At 40.8% G+C, this 21,713-nt stretch overlaps 2 protein-coding genes across 2 annotated transcripts in view; both read left to right on the top strand.

Moving 5' to 3' along the window:
- The window catches only part of ppp1r16b (protein phosphatase 1, regulatory subunit 16B), a 94,722-nt gene extending 87,253 nt beyond the window's left edge, over positions 1 to 7,469 (top strand). Inside the window, 6 exon segments of the mRNA XM_034138884.1 lie at positions 711 to 764; positions 766 to 837; positions 927 to 1,002; positions 1,917 to 2,046; positions 2,422 to 2,569; positions 3,470 to 7,469. Coding sequence (XP_033994775.1) covers positions 711 to 764; positions 766 to 837; positions 927 to 1,002; positions 1,917 to 2,046; positions 2,422 to 2,569; positions 3,470 to 3,916 — 927 coding nt within the window. The 3' untranslated portion in view covers positions 3,917 to 7,469.
- Positions 7,470 to 12,311: 4,842 nt separating this feature from the next.
- fam210b (family with sequence similarity 210 member B) lies at positions 12,312 to 21,167 on the top strand. Its single transcript, XM_034139075.1, has 3 exons — positions 12,312 to 12,987; positions 18,004 to 18,185; positions 20,117 to 21,167. The coding sequence occupies exons 1-3, from the start codon at positions 12,487 to 12,489 to the stop codon at positions 20,331 to 20,333; spliced, it is 900 nt and encodes a 299-aa protein (XP_033994966.1). The 5' UTR covers positions 12,312 to 12,486; the 3' UTR covers positions 20,334 to 21,167.
- Positions 21,168 to 21,713: the final 546 nt, after the last annotated feature.

The raw sequence follows: 21,713 nt of genomic DNA, 5'->3' as shown, positions 1-21,713 counted from the left end.
CTAAAACAGCTAATTAAATACCTTTCGCTTAGCTGGTTAAGATGTCACTTGTCAGCCATTTTCTGCCCTTTTATAATGTGTTTTGACTGCACTATTTTGTAATGCTCTTAATGTCTTTCATTTTTGTAAAGCACTTTAAATTGCCTTGTGTTGAAAGGTGCTATATAAATAAACTTGCTTTGCCTTCAGCTTGACATATTTGGTTTATTTGGAAACACAAGTTTGTACCGACTGGCCTATCTGTGATTCGGAGAGGTTTAATGGTTTTTATTTAAGATCCTGATACAAAAGATGTGATAATAAACCTCCTGGTATAATCGTTTCTTCATCAAGGTAGTGTCTGACCTCCAGAGCAGAGGCCAGCAGGGGGTTTCATAACTTTAACGGCACTTTAGTTTACAAACTGCAGAATAGCTGAACCCAGCATCCTCCTGTCAGATTGAAATGACAGCAGAGCCTTTTTACAATACTGCCGACCTAATCTGACAAAACATTGGGCATGAAAGGAGCCCAGTGACACATCCACTTTCTCGGATGATTAGATCTTTGCAGGTGTAGGGTTTTGTCAGCATTTTTGTGTTAATAGTAGAAGTACATTATCCTCTGGCATCTATAAGTGTGAACTCCGTACTGGATTTGATGCACAGAGCGAATGTATAGTAAACCATGCTCACTGACTAATCTACTCCTTGTTCCTCCTGTGTCCTCAGCTCCACATCGCAGCAGCCAGTGGATACGTGCAGGCTGCAGAGCTGCTGCTGGAGGGGGGGGGGTCGCATGGACCTCAGAGACTCGGATGGATGGCAGCCCCTCCATGCTGCAGCGTGCTGGGGTCAGGTAAGGTAACACCACAGGAAACAGAAAGGCACACACACAAATGTTTCTGGCAGCAGTCATGTGATCTGCTTTTATTGATGCTGTTGCAGATGCATGTGGCGGAGCTGCTGGTGTCTCACGGAGCCAGCCTCAACGCCAAGACCTTCCTGGAGGAGACCCCCATCGGTATATTTACACCTCAGCGCTCCTATCAATACACCTGGTGGGAGGTTAAGAAAACCAATGTCTCACTCGGCATGATCTCATTCCACCAGTTTGTTCTGTTTAAATGCTGATTGAAATCTTCATGAGGCCATTTTAAACCATTTTTAGCCTATTTTCTTGACTAGTTTAAACAGCTTTTTCACTTTTTGTAAGCATTTATGGATTAAAAAAAAGGAACACATACAAATACATCCCTGAATCCTCTATTGGGTGAACATACAGCAATATACACATTATGACAATAGAAAAAACATCACTGGAAAATGAAGAAATAGCTAAACATAAAAGTTGAAAATAACATACTATTGTGGTGACTATTGCCAATCAATATCACTGAGGGATTGCTAAACTGTGATTTTGTTGTTGGACGTTTGCACTCTCCAATGATGACGAAGTTCTTGCTTGAAATTCCATATATTATTATCATCCAAAAACTCATGACAACCCCAATCAATCTTAAATACCCCGTTGAACAGAGACGTCATCCAGTTTTCAAAACGATAACACAACATGTAATTGGCTGCAACATTTATCAATACTTTAATAAAATGAAAGATTAAATAAATTAGGAACACTGTCAGAAACATAAAGCAGAGTAACGCACACTTAACTCACACTTTGATTACTGTAACTTTGATATATCAGCTTTTTACATTTTTGGCAGTCTTGGTGGTCAGTCAATTGTAAAATGGAGAAATGTTACTAATCAATTATATGTTAACAGTCAGTGTGTAAAAAAAATTGTAAAAATTCAAACTAATGTTCTTTATAATCCTGGTTTTGTTTTTGTTTCTAAAAGAATATCAAAGCACAACAAACTTTCTAATTTGAGTTTGAGTTGACATTTCCTGCCCTTCATCCTTTCTCATTCTTAGATCTGTGTGAGGATGAGGAGTTCAGGAACATCCTGCTGGACCTGAAACACAAACATGACATTATCATGAAGTCACAGCTCAAACACAAGACGTCGCTGTGCAGGAGGACGTCCAGCGCAGGCAGCCGAGGGTGAGTGCTGACATCTGCTGGTGTTACGCTGATACTGCAAATTGTATTTACCTTTGTCTATTTACTTTTGTTTTACCCAAAGAGACAGGAAAGATCAGCAGAGAGGGCAAATCCGACAAAAGAAAAGATAAAGAGCAGCATTTTAATTATTGAGAAATCCTTGTTAACGGAGAAGCCATCAGTGCAGTGTCTTTTTAATGTGCACCCTCTTATCTCTGATATTTACTGTAGACTGTTTTGAGATAGGCAGAGCAGCCATTAATCTTCAACTGTAAAGAAAGACAGTGTAGTATAAGACTAATTGTTTTATGATGTTCAATTGCTTAGAAAGTGCATTATTCCTTATAGTTGGCATGTTTCTTGTCTACTCCACAGAAAAGTGGTGCGGCGAGCCAGCCTGTCGGACAGACACAACCTGTGCCGCAAAGAGTACGAGACGGAGGCCATCGTGTGGAGGGGGGGGAGGGAGGGGCAGGAGGAGAAAGAGAAGGAGTCGGATCAGGAGAACAACCAGGTGATTAAAGTGAGTCTTTTGTTTTTCTATTTCCCTGTGTCTTTGTTTTTAGAATGAGATAAACCTATGCATAATTATATTTGTTTCATAGCATTTGAGAATGTATCTTGTGTTTTCTGGTACTTCTGTTGTCTGATGGGGTATGTTTTAACTTCCTGGATCTAACTTGCTGACCTGACATGACCTAGATATTTAAAGTGAATCTAGAAAAATAGAAATATTATTTCTCCCACACATCAGGAGTGCAACATCAGATTTCTGAAGAAATGTGTCAGAGTTTCCTTAAAAATTGTCACACAGGAAGAAACCCACAATGGAAAAAAATCTGCAACACAATCCTCCAGTGATACAAGACTCAAAAGATAAGAATGCAACAGAGTTACATAGTTTCTGAGTATTGCAGGGGCTTTTTCTCTTCTGGAAAGAAATATCTGTCTTCCTCTAATTCTAATCTCTAGTGTATGATTTAGTTATCATCTGCACACTGACAGTCTCTCATGAGCAATGGGCTTTAAGAGAAATGATGATCAGAAATGCAAGTACGTTGAGACAGAATGGTACATTTCAAGCTTTTGTTACGAAAAAAACCCGCTGGTATATAGCGCTTTTCCAAATACTCAAAGACACTTTACATAAAATCAGAAACAGTACAAAGAAAACAAAAAACATAAACATTAGTCCTAATCCAAGTGCGAGTAAAGTGATTGATTGATCAGAGTTTGAAAGCTATATATACACCAAGTTTCACTGAAGGGAGAATATATATCTTATATGTTAAAATATCTTCTTAACATAATTTCATTTTTAGCCTGTTCCCCAAATCAAAGATATGTCAACCCCATGCATGGCCGTTTTGAATCAATTAAAAGAGAAACCTCAGATTACAGAGATCTGTCTGATGTCCTGCAGGTGAAGCCAGTCGTAGCTGTGGAGCTGCCGGACAAGCCCAAGCTGCCCACCATCCTCAAAGACAGCAGCAAACAGAACGGGCTCATCTCCACAACGACGTCCACGCCGCCGCAACCGCCCTCCAATGGCAACACGGCGTCTCCTGAACCCTCCTCTCAGGAGGACGGCCCCAGAGAGCGCGCTCAGACTCTGTCAGAGCTCAAGAAGCAGAGGGCCGCGGCCAAACAGTTGAGTCATCCCTTGTTCAACGGTCACCTAGGTAACGGCTCCACAGACTCCTTCACTGATGCCAAAAACAACTCCGAGGACCCCCGCATGCCGCTGGTCTCCTCCAATGGCAACGCGGTTTACTACACGCCGGCCAGCGGGGACCCGCCCCTCCTCAAACTGAAACAGCCAATAGAGGAAGAGCAGCCCAACGTGCGGACCTGCTGCTGCGTGTCATAGCAACCTGGTCATGTGACTGTTGACAGATCAGGAAGTGTTTGCACAAAAAAGTGAGGAATGGGCTGTAGAAGGAAGGAAGGAAGGAAGGAGAGAGGGAGTTTCCTATTAACATCCTTCTCCTCCCCTCCTTTAAACGTCTCCCAGAGAAAATGGCTGGCCTGCAGAGAGTTTAGAGACCTATCCTTGTCCCTCCCTGCCGTCATGTGACTCCTGCTACAATTGGAGACATCTTTCCCCAAAGCAGGCATGTTGTGTAGCACAGAGGACGAAAGGAGCCGAGCAGTGCTACTGGTTTTCTTCCAGGTGTCACTTGGATTAAAATTCCTTACGGAGTCTCTCTAAAAGACAAAAAGACAGAAAGAGTGTGGCCCTGCTGTCCGCTGTGGACCTTTTAGGATTCAAAGTGTAAACAGGTTTTTTCACCAGGAAGTTTCAAAGATTTTAAGTCAGAAAACAAGAGAAGATCTCCAGGTACATGGTGCATGTTCTGCCCTCTGAGGTGAAGAATATGTTTTCCCCCCCCTCAATACGGATGGTTATCATGTCATCAAACATTATCTTCAAGAAGAACTTGCATTGTTGTCAAACTATAATGTTCTCCTTTTTTGTCATATTTCTGTTCAAAAGGCCATCACAGGACGGTCCAGATGTGTCGCAGTACACGATGTCGTTGTACAACATATCAAACAGTGAAACGTAGCAAAACGAGATCTGTGAAGTCTCTTTCAAATATCTGTCATGTTAAAGTGCTGCCTGCATAAGTAAAGGGAAGGAATGCCATAAAACAGTATTACATATTCAGGAAGTATACTCCTGCAGCGAGGGATAACATGTCAGAGTTAAGTTGTGCACTTTTTTACTGTCACTCTACTTCACCTCACCGTCCTCTCATATCAAACCTGAACTGACAGGTCATGCTCCGTTTGATGCATAACCCATTTTGTGCTCAGATCATTTAAGTAAACATGGTTGAAATGGCTGTAAATGACTTTATTTATGAAATTAATGTAATGTGTAGAGAAAACAAACATTATGGTTCCTAAAGTTGAGTGTATTTATTATCTGGATGGTGTGTGGAGAGCATGAATGTGATGTGAGATGAGCTGGAGGACGTTCAGCTTCTGACATGGAAAATCAAACTGATAGAAGTAAGCCAGTGTTACTGTCTGCTTTATGAACAGATTACATAAACAAGCCATCCTATCAGGAAGGATTTCATAATGTGTCACTACAAATAACAGTGTTATTTGTTTATGTTTTAGGTTGTTTCTTCTGGTGGCCATTGTGTGGCTTTATCTTCTCCCAGTCACTGTATTGTTTTATTAACTGAAGTTGTAAATGTTGTGTATTGAATTACTGTAAGTATAGTATGTTCTGAAAACACACATGGAATTGTATGCTTGCCTCAGTATTTATTTTTCATAAGATGGATTTGATATGTAGCACACCATTATGTCAGGTGTCCTTGAATGCATCATGGGTTCAACATAAAATACAAAAACAAGTACTAAAAGTAGCTAATCTGCCTAATTAAAGGAATAGTGTGACCTTTTGGGAAATGTTATTTTTTGCAGAAGGTTAGATAAGAAGATCAATAGCGCTGTCATGTCTTATTTAACCTTTATTTAACCAGGAAAGTCTCATTGAGAATCAAAATCTCTTCTGCAAGAGAGTCCTTGCCAAGATAGGCAGCAGCACAGTGAAAGAACACATATTAAAAACAATAACAGAAAACAGAGAACATATGGTCACATCAGGAACATCATTATACAAATCATCAAGAGACAGAGTGCTTCTCGGTCACTGAGCAGCACTTAGAGAGACCAGCTCCCTAAGATAAGTCCATGTTGCAGCTTGTTCCAATCAAATGGAGCAGTGTAACTAAACACCCTTTTCCCCACCTCGGTGTGGACTTTTGGGACAGGGAGTTAAAACATGTCCAAAAATATGCAACTGGAGCTAGCAGCTGGTTAGCTTAGCTTAGAAACAGCTAGTCTGGCTCTATTCAAAAGAAAACCTGCCCCTCAACTATTTTCTTGGCCAGGTATTTTTGGTTAATTGACTAATCCGGCACATAAGCGAACTGGGACAACAACGTGTTTTGGTTGTGTTTTTTTTACAGATTAGACAAACAATAAATAAAGCATTAAAATACCCTTTTCAAAGCAGACATGTTGACTACTCGTAGCAAGAAACGCACAGGCAGAACTTCAGCTCACCCCTGTGACTAATACTCAGGCCAGTATGTCTGATACCAAACCACCTTAATCTTACACCCAATAGTATACTGTTGCCCATAGGGTTGGAATAAATTATTTTTTACCTCATGATAGTATTGTGTGTTTAAATTGGAATAAAAAGAGGAATGTCTCTGAAAACTAAATTATTCCAACTTTATGGGCAACAGTGTATTTATTACTTTTCCGGTTGTGAAATCATGAGTGTTGACTAGTTTTTTACCTTTTTGCAAAGCCACTTAAGCTTTTTATTTAAGAAGCTTGAGTGTTGTCAATCTCCTAAGTCTCTGCAAGAAAGCAAATAATCATATTTCCCAAAATGTTGTGTTACTCTTTGCATCTAAAAACAGCTCATCTAATCTGCTTGTGAGTGCCAAAGAGTCTTCCATGAGTTGAAAATGAACAAATATGGGAATTTAAAAACCCTGGTGCAAGACTTTCTTCGTCCTAACAGATGTGTTTTTTCCTTAAGTCCAACCCCTTTTAACATGTGATTACCCACAATGCCACTAACGCTTTACCCCCGCCACATCAACTGTACAGTGTCAAATATTTGTACAGATGCGTTTGTAAATATGTTTGTATTAGTATCCCCTTATCTGTTGTTACCATAAACTGCTTTTACATGTTATTGTTGTTACTGTGAAGGAACTTTTAGGAGAATACAATTTCCCATTGATGAACAGTGCTAGGGATTCGGGAGTCTATGTAGACCCCCCCCCCTTCCCCCCCTCAGTATTCTAGAAAATGTCAAATCGATCCTTAAATTCCACTGCATCCAGGTTTCACTCTCATTATGTTCTTTCTTGCTTTTCCTTTGACCAGCATCTGCGGTCATTTCTTCTGCGACGGTCAGGTTTTTTACTCAATTAAAGGAAGTACACATCAAGTCACAGTCGGGGTGATTCCTCTATCATGTATTTTGGATCCTTATTTTTTTTATTAAGAAATGTCTTTGACATCATATTGATATGAGTCAGCCGAAATTCACTGAAGTTAGTCCAGTTCATGATTATTCTTCCTGTGAAATCCATTCCTCAAATGTCAGTTCTGCTTCCTTGCTAACAACATAGAAATCATATTAAATTGTCATTTTGAACTACGACCTGGTCAGTATTAGTCACAAAGGGACTGTCAGCTGTTATAAAGATACCCTGTGTTCTCATGGTAGATCAACGCTTGTGTTTTGTCTGCAAGTCTTGTTGTCTATAATGATAAGATTATAAAGTCAAAATACTACTGATTTTGTAATTACTGGAATATATTGATGGTTGCATTAACATATTTTGAATAAATTGTATATTTTGAGAATTTTATATGGTCTCTTCTGAAGGAGTGAAGGTGTTATGTTTCTTAATTGTTCAATCAGAATGTGCCCTGCAGGCCTGAAAACAAACAGGGGACATTAATATAGAAATCAATGGCCCCTTCCACACTTCCTGTCCCACTTTGTTGGTACCCTAATCAGACCACACCCATCTTTGTACTCAGTCTTCATTTACCTGTAGGGTATCTTAACTGCATCTTAAATGGTTGAAACGCAAGTTTGGTCACAAAATCTGTCCAGAGACATACAAATAATTAGCAAAGTACTGAAATCTGCCTCGGTGGTAGGTCCTGCTACAGTAGGTGGAGCAAAGAAAACAGACGATAGCAGTGTCACTGTAACGGTTGGTACCATTTTATAGTATCATAAAAATGATCATAAAATGTAGTGTTCGCGACACAAAGTCTGTCCACATAAATATAACAACACTATCCTTTGCCCACCTTGCTAGGACCATGCAGTCTTTGTATTGGATTGTGAACACAACTACACCTCTGCCTGGTTGCGACATTAATCTAATTTTATAGCATCACCATTATTTACTTGAAAGCGGTTTTGAGAAACAGGATTGCTAAAATCAGATGAATACTGTGTGCAGCTCACGTTTGCATGGCACATAAAGGTAACTAACAATTTATTTGAACCAGACGTGTGCTTCCTGTGCCCTGCTCCTGCAGCTGAACACAGGCCGCGTCCTTCAGCTCACAGCTGTCAGGGTCTTGGCCCAGCATCAACTGTTCCTTCAATGATGCTCTGTGTTGTCTCTTTTTTTCCTCTCTGCGTCTGAACTTCCTCTGATTCACTGGCTGCAGGGTCAGCAGGGTCAATATGTCTACAGGCTGCACCCAGGCAGTCATTTTTCAGACACATACTGTAACAGTCAGAGAGTAAAGAAGAGAGTTTGGACATTTATAATATCTGTGTTTCTAAAAGGGCCACAATTTCGATATTTAACATTCTGTACTTTCTCCACTTTTAGTCTGCCTTCCTTGACAGCTCACATGTAAACAGCAGCCATTGGCTAACACAAGTGCTTATTCATCCTTTTCATTTGTGTTGATTTTAAAAGAGTGCCCTTTTAGCACTGATGGAGTTGTCAGTCTTTTATGGAGAAGCTTATCAGGACATTATATTGGCTGGTAAAACATCACTAATATGTCAGCTCAAAACACATACATTAACTAATTTGTCAAACAAATCAAGTAACAGTCCTCAATGTGTCTTGAGCAAATGAATCACTCTTTCATCTGAAGCTCCCGCAGTATGTCTAAGGCATATAGACAGAGAGGAGGACAATGCCGCTGAAAGCACATGATCCTCGCTGCATCGACCTCCTCTGCGTGGCCTGGCTTTTGCTATTGTGCCGGAGCTACAGTGAGTCCCGGCCAGCTGGCTCCGGGCCCAGTCCTTCAGTCCTCTCCACCGAAGGGTGAAGTGGATCAGTGCCAGAAAGAGCATACAGACGCATACTGGCCACTCAGCTGGACACAGAAATGGAGGAAGGATGATGGACGGCACTGAGGAGCAGCGGGGAGAGTGGAAGTAGGAAAATAAAGTGATGCCAGGAGTTGCTTAGACTCTGACGGCCATGATGGAGAGATGGGTGGAAAGAAGAGATGTTTGCACTGAAGAAATAAAGATGGCTGTCCTGAAAGAGGGCCTGCTCAGGGAGGAGGCCACGAATATTGACCATCCTGCCAGCTTGTTAGGAGATGGATGGAGGAGCTGAACAAAAAGAAAGAAAGGATGGAGGGATGGCTCAATGAGTCAGGACTTCTTCCTCGTTCCCAGGCTCTGTTGCACTTCACTGGGCTCCAGTGTTCTCACTGACCTGAATTAAAGATGACCAAGTAGTGAGCCAGTGTCTGTCTGCTGATACAAGTATATCGACCGAGGGATTAAGCATTCAGTTTATCAGTCTTAGACATTGAACACTGTTTCAGTGTTATAGCTAAAACATTTATGCTGAATTATATAACAGAATCATATTTCTTTATTATCTAAAGTAGCAGCAAGTACAATCTCAGTCTGTTCAGCTCAAGCAAAATATCTCAAGAGCTTCTGGATGAAAGCAATACAATTCTATACAGATCTATATGTCGCTTATCTGGTGATGCCCTTAGTTTTCATCCAGCGTCATCAGGTCAAAGTTCAAATGTTATCAATTAAAGTTTTTGAGGTATTGCCTCAGCTGTACTTTGTGTTCAGTGTCAGTAAGGACATGCTAGCATGCTAACACACTTAACTAAGATGATGGTCATGGTTTACATTTTAACTTCTGAATGTAGGTACATTTGCATAGTCATCGTGAACATGCAAACATTGTGATATTAGCATTTAGCTCAAAACACCACTGTAAGTTCAACTTGTTTCAACGGCAAATGTCCCAAATAAATAAGTCTTTGTTGGTGTTCATGACAGCACAGTAACTTTGTGTTTGCCCTGACTTCACTTTATTTTCCATTGTATTCTCTCTGACCATACTGTCGTTTGTCTGTTATCACTGACAAGAAACCCTTCTTTCTGACAGTTGGAGTAGCAGTACCTCTGACTGCTACTCTGATATATTTATGTCTCTTTTTAACATGTCCCATTCTGGAAAATTCACGTTCTGATCTTAAACTAATAAAAGGATACTTTGCCAAACCCCAAATACGAAGAGAGGCTTTTGAGATGAACAGTTATTTTAAATCATCCCACATGTTAAACTTGTGTCTTTGCTGAGGAAAGGTCAGAGGCTCCGTTTCCGCGCCGACTGTGAGCCGTTTGTGGTGGCAGCCTGCCAAACATCCGCCCTCTTCTTTATCTCTCCTCCTACTCACCCTCACTGCTTTTTCTCTGCCTTTCACTCTCTCTGCATGGGTACATCTAACTGTAATGTGTGTTTAGGAGAGTTGTAAAGGCCAAAGCAAATAATGACTCTTATTTCTGAAAGCAGGTAATGTTTATCACATTATGCAACAATTATCACAGATAAAACCCTATATTTAAGGTAATATGGCACAATTATTTCACATTGAGGCAAAGCACAGCCGTTTCTGATCTTGTACTTTCCACCACTTCCTGTTCAGGTTAGGGATGCCAGCGATTATTCGATTATTCGATTATTCGTTACAGTCTCCATAATCGAATATTATTTTTAAAAATCGATTTTATTAATATATTTTTTTATTAATATTTATGTTTTTCTTTTTTTTCCTGGTTTGGTTTCAACCAAAATATAGACTAATGCTAATAATAGTAATAGTATTAATAATTGTAAATGACCATTGATCACACCACCAGTTTGTTTTACTGTAAACTTGGAGGAAGCCAGCAGCGCAGAGTGCTGCAGCCTGCTACACACCGACCCCGCCCCTCCCCTCTCCGTCGTGGAAGGAGGCGGTTTCCTTGAGTTTATGGCAAACGTGGAACCAGATTACAGGGTCCCGGGCCGTACTCTTATCAACTGTCTCAAAGGTGTCGATAACCACCGACGGGTGGACGGCACTCACAACTGAATCCTATGTTACCATAACCTGACATTATATCGATAGTGAATGGGAGATGAAGAGTGCGGTTAATTTAGCTGAGAGGCTCCGCAGTGCTCTGTGCCCTCGGAAAGGGTTTTTTCGGCGGCAGGACTAATCCTTAACCGGCTGCGCTCTCGCCTACACCCATATATACACACATAAAGTAGGCTATTTATTTAATTTATTTCAATTATGCTATTATTAATACTGTTAATACTGAAGAGCTCTTTTGTACCATGTACACGTTCCAGTAAAAGAAAACAACGGAATACCATTTGTCAGTGTTTTTTTTTTCCTCCTCCCCGGGGGGGGGGGGGGGGCGATTAATCGATTAATATTCGCCAGGGCTGTCCGATCTTCGATTTTGGTCATGGTCAGTTTCTGGCATCCCTAGTTCAGGTTAGGCTTTTGTTTGCACTTTTGCATATCATGTAACCTTACATCACAAACATAAAAGTTACTAATGTATTACTGCTAATGTAAAACATTGTTCATACTTAAGTACAATTTTGAGGTACCTTACTTGACTATTTACTTGACTTCTTTATATTTAACTTCTAAGCTTCAAGGTTTACATTGTGTATTCATTATATCTTGTTTTTTCAATGTACAATGTTATTAACTAACTAACTAACTAACTAACTATAAAACATCATGCTAACAGTTCAACTGATTGTTGATATATTTGCTTGCTGTTGGTTGCACTGCCTTATCTTCTCATAACAGTGACACCCAAAAACACTGATAAGAGCTAACATACAATATGAAGTAGGATATTCTGTAATTCCTAATTTTGCAGAGGTTTTTGTAGTTACATCAGTACGCACATATATTTAAGTTTGGACTTTTTCCATTGACTGTTTAGGTGTTGATTTTGGTATATGACATTTTTAACTTTTGTTTGTTTGAATTTTGATGTTATTTTTGTGTTGACACTTTGACCGTTTTTCTTACTGTTAAATCAGCATGTTTGAATGTAACCTACTCTGCATTTTGATGTTTGGTTCAATGAGTTCAGAGAGTACAACTGGAGCAACATTCCTGCTCTTGACATAAAGAATAATCCGAAAGAAGCATGTAGGAATGTAACAAAACAGATCACATTAACAATAGTTAGTCAGCAGCCTGAACCTGCGGAGTGTTGAAGTCATGTAAACATTACTTGAGTCTTTGAACACACATTCATTAGGCTTAGACACATATAGCTTCCCAAGAGACGTTTCATGATATAACTGGATTGTGAGAGTGTCTAACACGTTTACACCTTTAAGTGCCCCCTCCCTCCGCGCGAGCTTCACTTTGTGCGGTTGCGCGTCAGCTCTCATTGGCTGACGGTGATAATCTGTCAACAAGAGGACCGGAGGGAAGGAGGCAGGAGGGCACAGGGCAGCATGTGTACAGCTACTTACTCATAATTACTTGTTCAAAACGATTCACCCGCTTCATTTCACATTGACCCGAGACACTGAATTGTTTTAGTGGCGGTCGGCGACAATGTTGTTGTGTCGCACGGCGAGCCTGTCTGCCCTGGATCCGGCTTTCAAGTCCACGGGCTCGTTTCTAGCGCGAGTCAAAGCAAACAGACTGAGGGACGTCACCGTGACATTACGCAAGGGTTACACGTTTCAGCGGTACCGGTGTTTCTGTGGATCCGCAACTCTTGAGCTCCTGGGGAAACAACAACAACAACAACAACAGAGCCCGGACCGGGGACCTGTCCAGCACCGGGACTCACTGTGTGCTCCACACCGGGGACACTTGGACCGGGTGGCTACTATAGCTGTGAATCTCTCCGAATGCGTGCAAAGTAAAGGCGGTAATGTAGATATTATCGCGCGTGCAAACAGGCTGAGCAGAGGGGAGCTGGGTAATGGTTTGTTTACAGGTTACTGGGGGGTTGCAAGTCGACTCTGCTCCACAGGGACAATGCAGACCCGAGCCTTTTCCACGAAGAAGAGCGAAGCCGGAGAGGAGCACACGGCTAACAACAAAGAGGTAATTTAAACTGTTGAACTCAAGTGTTTGTCTAACCCCGGTGACCAGTTAATAAGAGCGCGCGGGTCCCAGTCTGTGTCCACACAGTGTTCAACTGGTGGGGGAAACCACTATAATGTCCCAGTGTTGCCCTGGTTGAACTCTAAACCATGAAATATGCAATAACCTGCCCGCTGCCTGCCTGCCCGGGCCTCTTCAGTGACAGCCATCCTGTGAGCATGCAGCAGGCGTGTTATACAACCCTGCATGACGCCACAGCTGTGGGCTGTCTACATGTGCAGGGCTGACTCACAGATGCCCATGCATAATTGACACGTCTTCACAACTTAAATCAGTAGCAGAATAGTTATTTATGGAGTTCAGAGAGCACATGCTGACTCACTGTTCAACAGGCTCACAGAAGTATAACTCTTCAAACTGGACAGGAAACTGGATCTGGCTCCTTTTTTATTGAGAGTTATAGTATATTAAGTGAGTTTTGGCATGTGCTCTTCTGCAACACTACTTCACTGTATACTCTTCAGTGTTATGCAGGGTTAGAGTTTGAGTCATGCTCTGAATTACACAAGGATTATGTAAGGTAATACACATGGCTTAGATTCTACACCCTGCATGCAGCCTTGAGAGTCTGTCCTAAGGCAGTGTTGCTCTGCGTTAAAGGCTAACACCAGCATGCTAACATTCTCACAGTTACAATGCAACATGCTGATATTTAACAGGTTTAATGTTTGCTATGTTCACCCTCACCTTTCACATGCCAACAGTTGCTAGCAAAAAGTGCAGATGCAGTGCATCACATTTCTTGGGACATTTCAGTCTTCACCAGTGTCTAACAGTGTGGCTAACTTGCATCTAAAACTTTGATATTTACTTATATTTGATGAAAAAAGCCTTAAGATTAAACATGGTAAATATGTTATCACAAAAAGGGAACATGTGATTTAGGACTAGACATACAGTATCTATATTTGCTGCTTACTGTAGGTATTAGGGATGTCCCGATCCGATCACGTGATCGGGGATCGGAGCCGATCACGTGATTTTCACGTGATCGGGGATCGGGAGAAAAAAATCGGGGATCGGAATTTTTTTTTTTTTTTTTTATAAAATATTTTTATACATTTTATTTAATGTTACAAAACAAAAATGACCATGTTCACGTCTTAAAGTCATCCTGAGGCCTTAGTTTTGGGTTAAAATTACACAACATCATGTATGTGTTGCTTCTTTTGGGCTTGTTTTCATAGACCTGGTTGCTTATTTCTCTCAAATCTGGCAACAGAGTGGGCAGGGCGCAGTGTCTAATAGTAGCAGTAAGCTAACAAGAGGCTACGTTCAGCTGGTGCCTCGGGAGTCGGGACAGAGAAAATGTCAGGAGTTTGGAAGTATTATAAAATTGAAAGCGAAGGCAGTGTAACAGCCAGATGCAATGTTTGCAAGGCGGAGGTTCCGCGTGGTGGAAAGAACAGAGCTACGTTCAACATGACCAATCTAATACAAACACCACCAACAACAACACGACGAGTACACAGCGGCCACTCAGGTAACGGCACTGAAACAACCGACACTTTCAGAGACTTTTAAAAGGAAAGAGAAACTGCCCCAGAACAGTGAAAAGGCCAAAAAAATAACAGCCAAGATAGCTGAATTCATCGCGTTGGATGACCAGCCGTTATCTGTTACCTTTTTTTTCCTCTTAATGCATTGCATAAAGATCGGATCGGGAAAAATCGGTATCGGCAGATTGTCAAAATCAAATGATCGGAATCGGATCGGGAGCAAAAAAAGGTGATCGGGACATCCCTAGTAGGTATCATATAATTGTGGACACTGGCTGACATTTAACAAGAATTGATGAGATAGGCAATGGATTCAACAGACTTGATGTGCAACATTCGCCTGGTTTCCCTTTTAATGAGACTATAAATTAGACAGTTCTGTTGCAGGATGCTGCCGTAGTTATTTTCTAATCATGACCAGACTCTTTTCAGTTTCTTCTTAGCTTCTGTTTCAGCCCTGCACAGGGGGGATTCACCACTTCACCATTTCCCTCCCGCTCTGTCCCTGCATGTGTGTGCATGAGAGTGCGTTTTTGTCTGTTTGCAAAGCACTGTGACTTGGCATGTGTTTTCATGGCCCTGACAAGCTGTTATCAGACACAGCAGTCCCACTGTTCCCCTCCTATACACCCTCCCTGGCACAATGCCCTTTGGCCGCTCGCTCACATGACCCTCCCTCGCTGCTGCCTGCCTTTACTTTTCGCTCGGCCTGACCCGCCTCTGAAAGGCAAAGGCCTGCTCCCTCGCCCACTCTCTGGTCTTTCTATTGTCCATTGTGGGCTTATAAGTGAATACGTCACCGAGACTGGCTTCATCAAAATGTAGCAAGACGAATTGCCTTGAAGAGAAAGATCAGATTGTTTTTCTCCTCTTCCCTTCTTCTTCATCCTCTTTGCTTTCATTGTTTCATGTCCTCCTGATAAATAGTGTGACTCAGGCCCTCAAAGGAAGCTGAATGTTAACACAGCAAAAAGGCATAGAAGGCTGATAATGAGAGTCACTGTATGTGAGGCAAATGTCCCACATGGCAGTGACTGGACAACAGGCTGCATCGGCCTTTCACATGCCGATTTGTGATTTTTTTAAAAAGCTGAATATGTCACATTTGCAAACATCTTTAAAGCTACTACATTAGCTTTAATGTTTAAAAGCAGATATATAAGGATCATTGAGTCTTCCTTTTCTTCTAGCTGCCCATTTCTGCTAGATGATTTATCAGGACAAGTACGCTCAAAGACACATTTTCCATCAGCCTATTACTATTGAAATTGACCTTCACTTGAGGGTCTGCTATAATATATATATATATATATATATATATATATATATATATATATATATATATATGTACAAAGAATACAAAGAATATATATATATATATATATATATATATATATATATATATATATATATATATATATATATATATATATATATATATATATATATATATATATTCTTTGTATTTGCATTACTAAGTTGTCTCAGCTTTGTAGGAACAAAGTCAATATTTAGTCTGATAATAGATAAATACAGGCTGGAGATACTTCCTGTTTGCTCAGGGAAGTATTGTGTTTCCTCTCGGCAGAAAGTATATTGTTTCAGGTTGAATCACTGGACACGATGCCGTGCTGTCAGCTGCCCCTTTTACGGTTTCAATTTCCATTTTAACAGCCCTCATCATCAAAAAGAAATGGTAGGCAATAAAGCTGAAATGATTATTCCCTCAGTATCCTTACTCATAATCGAAACCTCTAATTAACCCCGTAAGGGCTCAGTAAAAGAGTTTTTGTTGTAATGGAGTTTCTACAGCTGCATGATCAGGGATGACCTTGTACTGGACTGTGGAAATATTCCATGTTGGCTCAGAATGCAGTCTCTTGGTGGTGTTTATTTATACTTTGGTCCTGATTGCAGTCATACTTGTATTGTATCACAGGGCTACGGTTGGACTGCTTCTCTGTGGGTTCAAATGTGAAGGCTTTATCTTACCGATTCAGTTTTTTCTTAACTTCCATTGCATTTTATTTTGATTACAAGTAGTTGTTTATGATGAACATATTTACAATAAAGCCCTTTAGTTCTGTGGTGTCCCTAATATCTAATATTCCTAAAAGCCACACACTTTTAAAGAGCTAGTATGGGGTCCCAGTCACAGTCACATATTAAATGTCATGGTTCAGAGGGTTTGTATAGCAGTATGCTGCCAGAACAGGGAGAGCTCATAGGCTATGCAACTCAAGAATGCTGCTTTAATCAGGATTTTCCACACCAAGATGTCAGGACACTTTTCCTGAGAAGTCAGTATTGTATCAGATCAAAATGGTAATAAGGTTTTCAGGAAGGACATGACATGTTTTTACACATACTCTGTATTTCATTAGACACTCAAATGTAATTCTGAGTCCTGTGTTTCAAGAACTGGAGACATATGTACATTTTAATGCTGTACTGTCAATGTATTACAGGCTTTCTTCTTATGAAAGAAAACCCCCTGCTTCCCTAGCTGCTACTCGAGTGACTCGTACACCATCAATGCTCTGTTGCAGTCTGCTGTCTCATTGTTGTTGAGTGTGTTGTAGTTCACTAATCAGTTTAGCTGCAGCACACACTGGCGTGACCTGCCTGCTCCCGGTTACATGTCAGACTGTAGGATTGTTCATCTAACTGAGTGGTGGGTCTGGAGGTCACACACACACACACACACACCGTAATGTGTGTGTTTGTGCACTATGAGAAGCTCTTTGTGTGTGCGTTTGTAAGAGAGTGACATACTTTTGTTCATGTGCGTGAGTGAAAGAGTAAGTGATAATGGGAATAAGCTAACCACACAGCAGCAGCAGTCTGTGTTTAAACAGCTGACTCAGCTCTAGACCAGTAGAGGTAGAGGAAGCTTGTAAAAGTCCAGGATTATATGAGCTGGATCACTTTGAACTAGATGAGGCACAATCACAACACACTGTTGTTTTCTATTTATACCGCATGGAGACTGAGCAGATGAGATGTTTAGAGACTGAAATATATTAATATATATATTTGTTGTAGCTCAGTTTGAGCAAAATGTCTCCAACATAGATCTTTGTTTGGTGATTCAATGACCCGGCAGAGCATTAAGAAAAATGATGGACTTTTTTCACTAAAAAAGATAAAAACCTAACCGTGATTTCAGTCGTTGTTTTGAAAAAAGTTGACATTTTGAAAAAAAATGTCTTTCCAAAACAGAAGTGACACTTGCATCTTGAAGTTTGTCAGTTTTGTAGTTTGAGGGGGCTCTTGGAATACTAACAAAACCCTCTTTGCCATTCATATCTATTCTCCCTTTTTGTCTGGATGTAAAGTCTGTCTCCTGTCCCTCTGCTTCCTGTAGCAGTGGGGATAGATTCTCATTCCTCCTCTAGTTTCATTTTGTCCTCATCACTCCCTCTAACTCGGCTCTCTTCTTTTGTTGTATATAAAGAAGGCCCCTACTACTTCCTCATCCACAGAGAAGACTGCGGGGGAGTCGGAGCCAGAGGGAGGAAAACCAAACAAGACCCAGCAGCTGAAGAAAGTCTTCAAGGAGTATGGAGCGGTGGGAGTGTCCTTTCACATCGGGATGTCCCTCATGTCTCTGGGAATGTTCTACCTCCTTGTATCCAGGTGACAAAACATCAGATCATTGTTTTCTTTTTCTAAAACTAAGAAAACATATTATAGAAATTCTCCTTAGTATCTGGGAAATTAATTGAACCACTGACTGAAGTTAAAGCACACTGAAGGAAAAAGAACAACAGAAAAGTAATATACAACGCTACAACGTATTATAACATCTCTGGCATGCATAAAACATCACTGAGATACGATCCAGCAGTGTGCAACATCTGAGTGTAACATTTCAAGCTGTGCACAGGAAATGACTGACCCGTGGGATGCTTGTACTCCAAGGAATGCAGTTTGGCCTAAAATAGAACTTGAAAATGTATTTTCAGTAGGCCACATCATTGTGAGTTTAGCTCGGTGAGCTAAAATGTTTGAAACTTCCTTTATCAATCAAATGCTAGGTTCACACAACTAGAAGTAAAGCAACACAATTGGCACCCAAGTTGCTGTTAAAGCATTCGTTTACGTATTTAGTTTACCAAATATTACTGGGAACTGGTTCAGGGCAAAAATGTGTTTTTCTCAAACAATTTTTAGACGTCACAGACGGGTAAAGGGACCAGTAATAGTGAAACATATGATTGGTTGACGCTCCACTGCGTCTTTGAATCGCTAAAAAAAAGGTTGTAGAACTCGTCTTGTAGCATAGAGAGTAGTGCCGTTCTAAGATAGTATCTGCATGTCATCGTCCACTGAAGATTACAAGTAGCCTGCTGCTTTATTGCTAGTAGTGTAACATAGAATTGTGCATTTTGTAACCGTCTTCCTATGGTAAAAGACAGTTAAAGGATAAAGCAGCACAGCAAAACCCTAGTTATCAGTCCGGACAGTTTTCAGGCCTTTGTCTGCCTGTCCGGCCACATGCCAGCAGATCGAATACCAGAGAGACTTAGCAGAGATTATCTGACAGCTCAGACATTTCCTCATAAAGCTGATACTGGCCCTTGAACTGATGCCATACTGCGACTGTAACATGCATAGAGCATTATCACTGTGAGGCCCAGAGCCCGGGCAGGAGGCCTGCTGATGCAGGGTGCAGAGGAAACAGTTGACTGGGTACAGAAGGACTCTTGTATTTAGCTGACTCAAGTTTGCTGAGTTGAGTTGTTGATGTGTGTGTGAGAGAGGTGTTTTTATTGAGGCCGCTCTAAGCCCCGTGTGAACACATTCTTTACATATTTATTCCCCAGAATAGCTCGGATGAAAAAGCCAGGACTCTACAGAACTGTCTCCCAAAGGCAGTAAAACATGTAGCTTGCTCCTGTTGATTTTCACGCACTTCACATTGCAGTGCTTCTTATGCTAATGTAATCAGTTTAAATGGTTTAGAAGGCTGTAAGATAAAAAAACAAACATTATACAACACTCTGTTATTGAACACCGCTCCCTCTGGTGGAGATGAAGGGGGCTTGCACTTCTAAATACTTTAAAAAAATAGGTACTTGTCCACAATTGAAGTAATTTTTTATTTTTTTTCTAGACTAATAATCTTTTATTTGATTTAATCGACAAATGTCTTTGTGCAGATTTGTTTTCTCAATAAAGAATCATGCAAAAGCAACTTTTTAAATCTCCTGTTAACCCAAGATATGCTCTTAAACTAAAGGATCAATTTGACAATGTAAATGTTAGTATATTTAGACTAAATCTAAATTAGACTAGATTTTTCTTTTTTTTTTACTTTATCATAAACTCGATTTTAACCTTTATTGTTTGGTTTTTTCCTCTGTTGCCTCATGAAAATCCTAATTATAGTCAATAGCATGCCTAATTATTTAGTTGAGGTAATTATAATCACAGATATACACACACAGGACGTCTGTCTTGTGTGTGTAGTATGGAGTAGTGAAGAAGAACATGATTTTTGAGTCATCTCCTAACATGTGATCCCTTTGTGCTTCTAACCAGTCCTCTGTCTCGTCTCTCCTCAGTGGGATGGATATGGCGGCCGTCCTCTGCAAAGTGGGCTTCAGCGAGGCGGTGGTCCGCTCTAAGATGGCTGCCGGGACCAGCACGTTCGTCTTGGCCTACGCCATCCACAAGCTCTTTGCTCCGCTGCGCATCAGCATCACTCTGGTGTCAGTGCCTCTCATCGTGCGCTACTTCAGAAAGACTGGTCTCTTTAAGCCACCCACACCTGCACCCTGAAGCCCCCCCCCCCCATCCTCCTTTGCAGCGTCATTAAAGAACAAACATCCTGACCGTTTAAAGCCATAATTACAACGCCTGAAAATATCCTCACTCATTGCCTTCATTTAGAAAAGCCTCATCTTCTCTCAGTGGTGAATTGAAGTGAAACATTGTCTCCATTAGTTCTAGTTGCAACAGACTCAAAGGTGTTTAGTTGTGTTACTGTCGGATTAAAGGGTGACTGCTCTCTGAAAAAAGAAACATTTGGAATCATGTCTCAATGTGTGTGCATTCCAGAAGCAAAGACTGATACAGCTCAAATATTTATTTACAATCAGAGGTATGATCAGGGGTCTTTGAGCTTTCAGTGGGCGGGGTTGTTTCTAATGCTGTAAGAGGGTCCCTGTGGGGACACGTTAACAAAGCTCATCTCCCCTTCACTGTCCCCTGCTAGCTGACTGGCCTTGTTCTGGTGTTGTGTGACTCAGCAGAATAATTCAGGTTCTCTCTCTCTCTGTCCTACCTCGCTCCTGTCTCTCCTCGTCCCCTCCCTGCTCAGACGCCTACGCTCTGTTTTTATTTCTACTGTTTGCTTCCCTGCTATTTTTCTCCTCAACACCTCTGCTGGCGTCCATTGTCTTCCTCCCTTCTCTCTTTGCTGTTCCTCTCTCCCCTTTTCCTCTCTATCTGCGCTCCCTTTTGTTTTTACATTGTATAAATGCCACGGCCCATGCAGTAAAGTAAAGTCCATTCATCTCTGAGTGGAGCTGAATGTAATTATTTGCAAATCTTGGATGAAAAAGTTGGTTTGTGAATGGACTGTATTTAACTATTAAAAAAAGTTATCTTTTATAGTTGTTGTCTTTGTGTTATAAAAATACCACCATCAGGAAATAAGGCAGTGAAGTTATGACTGCTGTATTTGTGGTTTAAAGCAGTTGTAATCAATGTTCTCATATTGCCAATGGGATACCTCGTTTTTAGCACCGGACTTATTTTCTCTGTTCCACTCATCCTTTAGTTTTGTTACCGACGCTAAACTTTACTGTTTAAATTCAGCTTTACCAGAGTCAGCACCGTTTAAACAAATAGCTCTAAAAGTGCACTGTACGCTTCCTTCTGAGCACCAAACAGCAGTAAAGTTAGAAACTTGAGCAATTAGCAGCTAAAGAGGCAGATATTCCACTGATGATTATCTATATTTTGAAGTGACTCTCAATAAATACTGTGTTGCTTTGTGTATGCTGAAGGAAGATAAACACCTCTTAGCAAACTACAAATCAAGGGTTGAAATTGAAGTAGATTGGTTAAAATTCAATGTTTTCAAATGTGTTCTCGTATAATTGTTAGTTTTTCATGCAGAGGACATTTTCCATAGTTTGATTTTATTTGAACATT

The sequence above is a fragment of the Trematomus bernacchii genome, unplaced genomic scaffold (genome assembly GCF_902827165.1).
Source record: "Trematomus bernacchii unplaced genomic scaffold, fTreBer1.1, whole genome shotgun sequence".
NCBI lineage: Eukaryota > Metazoa > Chordata > Actinopteri > Perciformes > Nototheniidae > Trematomus > Trematomus bernacchii.
Note: the sequence above shows the minus strand (reverse complement) of the source record. Positions and strands in the feature narration are given on the sequence as shown.